At 54.9% G+C, this 8869-nt stretch overlaps 3 protein-coding genes across 3 annotated transcripts; 2 read left to right on the top strand and 1 right to left on the bottom strand.

Annotated features, from left to right (window-relative positions):
* The first annotated feature begins 1243 nt into the window (after positions 1 to 1243).
* On the top strand, positions 1244 to 3250 carry H310_08674 (hypothetical protein). The gene is made up of 3 exons (XM_008874524.1): positions 1244 to 1489; positions 1560 to 2086; positions 2144 to 3250. Exons 1-3 carry the CDS (start codon positions 1267 to 1269, stop codon positions 3200 to 3202), a joined length of 1809 nt encoding a protein of 602 aa, XP_008872746.1. The 5' UTR covers positions 1244 to 1266; the 3' UTR covers positions 3203 to 3250.
* Positions 3251 to 3568: 318 nt separating this feature from the next.
* Positions 3569 to 7401, bottom strand: H310_08673 (hypothetical protein). The gene is made up of 3 exons (XM_008874523.1): positions 6562 to 7401; positions 6156 to 6517; positions 3569 to 5741 (listed from the first exon to the last, which is right to left on the bottom strand). Exons 1-3 carry the CDS (start codon positions 7370 to 7372, stop codon positions 3645 to 3647), a joined length of 3270 nt encoding a protein of 1089 aa, XP_008872745.1. The 5' UTR covers positions 7373 to 7401; the 3' UTR covers positions 3569 to 3644.
* Positions 7402 to 8204: 803 nt separating this feature from the next.
* Positions 8205 to 8785, top strand: H310_08672 (hypothetical protein; the record flags this gene model as incomplete). Its single annotated transcript, XM_008874522.1, has 2 exons — positions 8205 to 8686; positions 8725 to 8785. The coding sequence occupies 2 exons, from the start codon at positions 8205 to 8207 to the stop codon at positions 8783 to 8785; spliced, it is 543 nt and encodes a 180-aa protein (XP_008872744.1).
* Positions 8786 to 8869: the final 84 nt, after the last annotated feature.

Below are 8869 nucleotides of genomic sequence, written 5' to 3'. Positions count from 1 at the left end.
ATGCACCGCCTCCCGCACGCCTCGAAAGGCGGCGCTGGTGTCGCACATGGCGTTTCCACATGGGAAAGTCATCCCAACCACGACAAAACGGTCGCCCTTGTGCAACGTGGATGCACTTTCTCTGACAAAGCAAAGAGAAGTGAATGCGACCGAGCTTACAAGAGTATTCCCGACCCAACCACCACAGCCAATGCAAAACTCATCTGGCGATGCGATAGCTGCTTCCTCGCGTCATCGGCCGCTTGTGCTTGAACGACTTGGAATCCACGTGCAACATCCTGCCGTCCACCCAAAGCACACGGACACGAGGACCATCTTCCCTTCAGTCCCAGTGCCAGGCACTGTCATGCCTCCCAACGACGTACTTGCTTCATCTGCATGTTGTTAGCTTGCTCCATCTGTGAACCATGGTGTCGTCGATCTCGTGCAACGAGACAATCTCCACGAATCTAGACGTCCTGCTGCCCATGCATGTGCTCTGGTCGCCTCGCGGCTTGCAAAGTTGGTTAAGGGGCCATCTAGCGACTCATCAAGCGAACGGTTTTCCCACAGTACACCATAGCACGCTCTCGACACAAAGGCGCCGCCTTCCAACACCGGACGTCGCATAATCCATGCCGTGTTTTTGTGTTTGCACAACGCGTGGCAGACCCGCTCCATGAGTCTGCAAATGGATGGTGGAATTCTTGCACGGCGTCATTCGTGCGCACACTAGATGGGCGACATGTCGACGACAGCCCTTCCGAGGCGGATCGCAGAGTGGCAAGAGAGCATCCCGTTTTCATGCGAAATTCGGGAGGCTGGGCGTCATGAGAGCATTGTGTATAGCCAACAGCAGCTCCAACTACTGCGGCGTGGCGAATCCTGTGGGCTCGCACGACAACAAGGCGGCAATTCCGTTCGCTAACGGGCGCGCTTGCGCACGCCATCGTTTTTACCTGGACCAGCCAGACGGCTGAGATATCTCAACAAACACCCCATCATGATATAACGAGCGTGGATACCGCATTCGCCCACACAAAGCTCCTGCATCGAGGGCCCCTCCAAAGCTTATCCAGCGCGCGCCTCGCCGTGGCCATCGTCAACGGATGCACACACCGCGATCGCCTCGCGAACGTTCCATTGGGATTGGCCAATGTTGTAACGCTCTTGAAAGTCACACGACATTTTAATGCATGTCGGCCAAGATATACTTGATATTTGTATGATTTTTGCCTCGCTTTAAAATTACATACCCGAGTATCTCGAAACGTGGATGTGAGCGCAATGACAGCGGAAACGGAACTGCGATGCGCGTCGGTGTGCCGTCACTTGGTCGTTCAGGCTGCCTCTGCTGGAAGCAGCGACCCCGTCGAAGTGAGTCGCGTGCTGCTCTTCATCTTTGCCGTGACAGTGTTTGTCATTCTGCTCGAACTTACGCTCCACCACTTCGAGCACAAATGGAAGGACAAGCCCAAGTACGGCGACATGCTTCACAAGACAACGCAAGGTACGTCATTCACAGACGTCGCCCACCGGGCCATGACATCGTACGACTCATACTCAACGGGCTCTTGTAGAGCTCATGATTGTCGGGCTAATCTATCTCCTCGTGAAGTTCTGCATGTACGCTGGCATCGTGGCAAAGGGCGGTCTGGCGTATCAGGCCATGGACGCCGCGGACTTGCTCATTCTCTTCACGGTCATGTCGATGGTGGTGCAATCGGTTTGCATCTTCCTGCGGCTCAAGCGCACGCAGCGCGAGCTCGACGAGGTCGCGATTTTGAGTGCAAGCGACGTCCTTCGCGACGCCACCGCGAGTCAAGAAGCGTCCACGTCCCAAAGCCGCTTTCTTCCGTGTCTGTCATCTGCGCAGGAATGGTCGCGCCAAGAGTTTCGCTGTCAGATCAAGTTGCTCGGGCAGTTCTTTCTGCACGTGTACAAGCTCCCGCAACTCTTTTCATTCGCCAAGTATATCCAAGATGTTCAAGAAACTCAAGTGAGCCACCTCATCGAAATTGACATCACGATCTGGGTTTTCCTCATGGGCCTCTACGCGGCGTTCTTTGCGCTGACGGGGGAGCTGTTTGATGGCGCCGAGTACAAGGTTCGTCGGCGTTTTCAACTACTTCAGTGCAGGCTCAGCATGTTGTCGTTTCTACAGGCGAAAGAAGCCAAACGCCTGACAATCTTTGCCTTGTTTGCGTACTTGTTGCTGCTTGCGATGGTATTGCTGCTCGTGTACTTGAAGCACCTCGTGCAAGTGCTCCTCCAGCACGCTGCGGTCGCCGCGATGCCAACCGACACCGCCACGTCACCAAGCCACGGCCATACCAACTTGCGTCAGCCCAAGCATCTCTTTGCAGCGCTACAAAATGTCGTGTGCCTTGAAGACCAGGCCCAGTTTGAGCCGGCGGACGACGCGATTGAACGAATGCGTAAAATCGCCGAGGAACTGCTCGACACCTCCGCCGTGGATCCCCACGGCGGTGATCATGGGCCATCGTCCATGTGGTTATGCTTTCGCCACGATATGTTGTGTCAGCTCCTCGGGTCTGGGCTTCGAAAGCTCCAAGGCCACTCGCACAAGAAGCCACACCTGGACGTTGCGTCGCCCATGCACGCGGTTCACTTGCCGTACTTTTCGCGCAAGTTCACGCATTTTCTCATTCAGCTCTTGCTGATCGTGAACGGGTTCTACTACGCGCTCTGGGTCAACTGCATCATGTACATCGACGGGTTCCGCGTCGTGGCGGCGCTCAAGATGGTCGGGATGGTGCTTCCGCTCGTCGTCAACACATTTGTGCTGGCGCCGCAACTCGTCAAGCAGTTTTCCGTCGTAAACGGGACGTGGCGCGTCAACGCCAAGCACCTGAGCGACCTCGTCGAGAGCTTTGCCGAAGTCGAATCGATGAAAAAGCAAATGGTGATGCAAATCTTGACCCATTTACACCACCACAGCAAGTCGTTGGGTGACCTCGAAACGGCGCTCAAGATCGCCGCCAACGCGTCGGCAGCGACCGACCGCGGGTACGTCGACATGGAAGTCGTTCGCCGCGTCCTCAAGCAGTTCGGTTTCAAGTTTGCCCGACGCAAGTTCCACAGCTTTGTCCGCCTCGAGTTTCACACGCGCGGCACCGCCATTCGATACGCCGACGTGATGCGCCTCCTCCGTGCCACGGAAGCCGCCGAGTCCAGTCGGTGCTATCACTATATGGTCTAATAACTTACTGCCATTCACACACGTCGTGGAATTCACGACTGAAGAGCAAGTGGAAGGCTCGGCATTTTTCACAGGGTCGATCCACTGGCAAGTCGACTCTCGATATTGGGAGGGGAATGCGATGCCTCCTTTGGCTTCATGTAGCCAAGTCCCGTGGACGTCGTGAGCACGAACAGTGCGGATTGCATGGAAACGTGCAAGATGGCGCATGCGGCTGACGACCTCGAAGCGGGACGATTCCACTGTCGATCGCAGGCATTGGTGTCAAACCTGCATCATCTTACCTGGCTGGACAACTCCAGAACAACCAGAGCTAGCCATCTTTTATCCTCTGGGCCACGCGATCCGAAAGCACATGCGCATGCGCGGATGAGAGGGCATGTAGTGCCTCAGGCTCGAGGGACTAGTTGGCATGCATATATTACGTTGGGATCGAGGAAGCTCAGTCGTCGTCCGAGTCGGACCCGAACAATTCGGCGTGCTGCTTGTCGTCGACTTCGCGGGGCGGCGACGAGTTCGTGCCGTGGATGGTTTCTCGAGGCTCATCGTCCTCGTTTTCCGATTCCGACCCGAACAAGTTGTCGTTCGCGGCTTCTTTGGCTTTTTTGTTGGGCGCCACCACGTCATCGTCGTCGTCGTCGTCCTCTTCCACGTCAACTTTGCGCTTCTTGCCCTTCTTGGCCGCTGCCTTGGACGTGTCTGCCACCAACGCTTCCTTCTGTTTCCACGCTTCGCTCGCGGCCTTCAACCGCTCTTGGGTCACCTTGAGCATCTGCGCTTTCTTGAGTTCCAACGCCGCTTCGCGCTCCTTTTGGGCCTGCAACTGCGCCTGGCGCTCGTCTTCGAGCATAAGCACCATGCGGCGGCGATTTTCAGCGTCGAGTTTGCGTTTTTCCTCGCGTTGGCGTTCAAATTCCAAGTGCACACTGGCCTTTTCCAATGTCTCTTTGCAAAACGTTTCGTGGTCATGGACCTTTTCCATGTCGATCGGATGCCCTTTCTTCGACGACGCGGGCGGAACAGCGTTGTTCAAGAACGCGTAGATGCGCTGGGCGCGTTGAAGATCACTGATGGCACGTTGGACATCGGCCATCGTTCGGTTCGATTTGGCCGAAGTCGACGTCTCGGTCGCGCCGAGGGTCGCAACAGCAAAGTCTTCCTGGGCCAGCGCCAAGTTGTACCACAACTTAAGCTCTTGGGGCGCGATGTGGATGCTTTTCGTCAAAGTCGTGATGCATTCACTGTACCGTTTGGCTTCGTAGTACGCCTTGGCCAAATACAGCAATACAGTCACGTCTTGGCCCTTGTAGTGCTTGTTCAGCGACACTTGGTACAAGGTAATCGCTTCGCCATAGCGACGTTCGCCCATGTGAATGTGGGCCAGGTTGATCCAGGCGTCGGGCATGTCGGGCGCGGCTTCTCGGACTTGTGCAAAGATGAGCTTGGCCTTGTCGAGCTGGCCTTTTTCCGCCAACATGATGCCGATCCCGTTAGCAGCATACACGTTTTGAGGGTTGCTGGCCAGCGTTTTCTTGTAGTACGTTTCGGCGAGCGTCATGTTTTTCAAGTATCGGCCCTTCTCACCAATGTTGCTCATAAAGATGTTGCCCATACTAAGGAACGTGTACGGGTCATTCTTGAGTGCCATGCTGCCGTCCGGTAGTTTCATCCCGAGGACTTGCTCGTATTTTTTCTGCGCTAAACTCCACTCGCGCTTGTGAAAATGCATGTTGGCTTGGAGGAGACACGCGTTCGCGCACGTCGGGTCTTGACCTAGGGCTTTGTCGAGAAGCGCGGTCGCTTGGTCGTGGTTGCCGCTCTCGCGTTCAAACACAGCCAGCCGCAGCAACGCGTCCAAGTACCATGGGAATCGCTCGATGATCGACTTGTAAATGCCTGTGCTCAAACTCCACTCGCCAAGCTTTTCGTACGCCAACCCAATGTTGTACAGCACTGTCACGTTGGATGAGTCCACGTCAGGGAACGGTGGGCGCGCGCCACGCTCGCCCGTCCCGAGAGCAAGTCCGTAGCACTCGATTGCTTCGTGGTACTGACCCACACGCATATGCAGCGATCCCAGGTTGGTGTGCAACCCATCCGGGACAGGTTCCATCGTGTTTTCAAGCACGCGTTGAGCAGCAACGTAAGCCGATATGGCGGCAAGTTGCTCGTGCCGCTCGTTCGACGAATGCAAGATCTCGGCAGTCCCAATCAAGGCGTCGACATTGCCGGGATCGAGGTCTGCCACACGTCGAAAGTTGGCGATCGCGTCGGGTTTGCGGTTCAACCGGAGGTACACGTGGCCCAAAAACAACAGTACTTCCGTGTTGTCCGGAAACAACTTGAGCGTCTTTTCCAAGTACACTGCTGCCTTGTCCAGCGCGTTCTGGTGGTAGTACATTTGCGCTAGGCCGTACCAAGGCAACGCGTACGACGGAGTGCTTCGCGTGGCGCTATAATAGTACCCAAACGCTTCTTGATACTTGCCTTCAGCGTGATGTCCCCGTGCAATCAGAAAACAACTCTCGGCTCGCAATTCCTACACCACAAAAGTCAATGGGGAGCGGTCGAGCTGCGTCAGGCCCTCAAAGTCGGCAACGAGTCACTCTCTGTCACCACACACCGGTTTTCAACGCCTGCATCAACGAAAACCAAACACACTGTTCGTACAACCCAAAGTTCTACCCACCAAAGTGTCACACAGCAGACACCAAGTGGCAGCTTGCTTTGAAAACCCTCGGCCTTTTTCGAGAGAGAACAAGGTGAATCGTCGCATGGGCCACGAAATCGAAACTTCACGCGCACCGCAAAGAAGCGAAACGGATAACTCTTGTGGAAAATGGCGCGGCGCGCGACACAAAGCCAGCCATTCGACACACGATTAAGGATCCCAAGGCAAATCGGTTCAGGGCACAAAGCCGCACACAGAATTCACTGGAAATTTCAAACGAACCTTGACTTGGGTGGCGTGATATGCGTTCGAGGCAAGTGTGTTCATCTGATCGTACAATTTGCGACTGATCGTGAGCCCGGATCGAGACACGTCCTTGAACGGGACGTCGAGGGTGATGCTGCGAGGCGACACGTCCTTGACATACGCTATGTACTTGTCCCCGATGCATATCAACTGGCCTTTGACCACGTCGTTCGAGATGTCGTGAGTCGTTGTAGCGACCGCGGACCCACGGACAACTGACACTGTTCCCGGCAATGGAATCCACTGTAAAAAGTAGTGATTCGCCAAGTGGTTGAGCGCCGACGGGTGTTTAGGATCCAAAGCGTGAGCGTGATGCACAAGATACATGAAGCGTGAGCCTGCAAGAACGAGATTAGATGACGGCTGACGGTGGATCGGTCACCTTCATCTTGCATGGATCGAAGACGCTCCTCGGGGGGCAACGACGCCAGAGACCACAACGCGTTGGCCATCGAGGCAGTCACGTTACTGTCGTCGAGAGCCGCAGCGTACTTCATCACAGCCTTGGCCTTGTCGACACAACCCATCTGATAGCAACAATACGCAAAGCACATACGAATTCGACTCGCTTGGGGGGATTTTGGGTGGAGCACGATCGCTTCTTGATATAACTTCTTCGCTTCGACGTACTTCTTCTTGCGTACATGCAACAGGGCCGACGCGAGAATTGCAGGGAGGTTCTCCTTGTCTGCGATCAGTACGTTCTTCAGGAATCGCTCGGCGCGATCATCTTCTCCCTTCGCCATGAACATTAGCGCCTTTCCGACTAGTGTGTTGGGACACTGTGCGTCGATTCGATCCGCCTTCTGGAACAATGCAACCGCCTTTTGCGCGGGAATCTCGCGGCGGCGCTCGTCATCTTCGTTCCACATCACGTTCACGAAATGCGACACCCACGCGTTGTACATCTTGAGACGACTTTTGCGTGCAGCGTCATCGTTGTAGATTTCCTCGGCTTCCGGCACCGTTGCTTGTTCAAAAATGAGCTCAAACTGATCTGTGCGGCCCTGGAGGTAGTACTCGATCGCGACATTGAGCCACACCTCGAGTGGCGCGATTTCAGCGCGGAGGATGTCCATGATATCATTTGCATCCTCAGGAAGTTCGTCGGTGTACATTTCCACCCACTCATCGCTCTTCTGCACCGGAATGAGCAGCGACTTGCGCGTCGGCGCCTCCGTCGCGTCCGCCATCGCTAAACACCACACCTGCCAGATTCAAGCAAATCCGGTTATTATCCGGATTCCGGATCACCGGATACGGTAATTGATATCCGGATATTGCAGAGTCCGGATACAGAGACTCATTCATATCCGTAGAGTGTCAAATCACACAATTTCCCGAATTCAATCGAGCAAGTTGCCTGTCACTACCGCGGTCGGTCGACAAGGTTGACAAGGAGAGAGGCCCCGAGAGAGGAAGCACCTCAGAGGTCATGGCAGCTAACAAAATCCTGAAAGTTCTCTGACCCCCCACAACATACCTTCTCACAAAAACTCTGAAAAACACTCACCGCATCGTCGCCGGCAAGGCGATCCAACGAAAAAGTCCAGTTGGTGTCAGCAACTCATCCAGATATTCCCAGGTACTCACATGGACACCACTTCAGCGTATGAGCTGTCCGCACCTTGGAACCCCTGGGTCGTCACTTCGGTCAATGAATCGGAGGCGCTTCTGCAGCGAGTGAAGCTCCATCGAGTGAGCCGCTTCTGCAGCGAGTGGGTGGGACAGATTTTCACAAATTCTTGTCCTTGTCCAGTTTGCCCGTCTCAGGCTCTTGGTTTGGCCTGTTTCGAGCAAATTCGAATTTGAAGAAGTACATTGACTGAAAAGCAGAATTTTAGCCAACCCGAGAGCGTGCTTTCGAGATATCACCGTGTGAAATCTCAAATTTTGTCCTGCAATGCAAAATTTCTCCAATATTTCGAAGCGTTTCCATACGGATATCTCGACGCCGTCCGCATCCCGCCACTTCTGAAATCACCCGCACGACCCACGCGGCACCGCTTGATGATGGAGCCAAGCATGCACAGCGACTGCCGGCGCCACTTGGTCCAAGCTGCAAGCGGCTCAGGCAATATGTATGACCAGGTTGAGGCGTCCCGCGTCCTGCTCTTCATGTTTGCCGTGCTGGTGTTTGTGATTTGCCTCGAACTCTTCCTTCACTTTTTGGAGCATGCGACGAAGCGCAAGCCCAAGTACGCCGACATGCTGCACAAAACGACGCAAGAGCTCATGATCGTGGGTCTTATCTATCTCCTGGTCAAGTTTTGCGTGTCCACTGGTCTCGCCAAAGCTAACGGACTCGTGTATCAAGCGCTAGACTTTGCCGACCTCCTCATCCTCTTCACGGTCCTTGCGATGGTGCTTCAAGCGACAGTGATCCTATTCCGATTGCGCAAAGCGAACCGCGAACTCGGCAAGATTTCCGTCCTCCGGACCGAGAACGTGCTGGCGAACGCCTTGACCGAATTGAACGCGGCCAAGCAAAAGTCGTGGGTGCACCGGTACGTTGCGTGGTCCAAGCTCGAGTACCAGCTCCAAGTGAAGCTCCTCCGGTGCCTCTTTTTGCGGTCGTACGACCTCCCGCAGCTGTTTCCTTTTGACAAGTATGTGGAAGACGTACAAGACAGCCAGGTCGCGCACCTCGTGGAGATCGACATCTCGATGTGGATTGTCCTCATGGCCAC

The sequence above is a fragment of the Aphanomyces invadans genome, assembly GCF_000520115.1.
Source record: "Aphanomyces invadans strain NJM9701 unplaced genomic scaffold supercont1.18, whole genome shotgun sequence".
Lineage (NCBI taxonomy): Eukaryota > Oomycota > Saprolegniomycetes > Saprolegniales > Verrucalvaceae > Aphanomyces > Aphanomyces invadans.
This window is presented reverse-complemented; position numbering and strand designations above follow the sequence as displayed.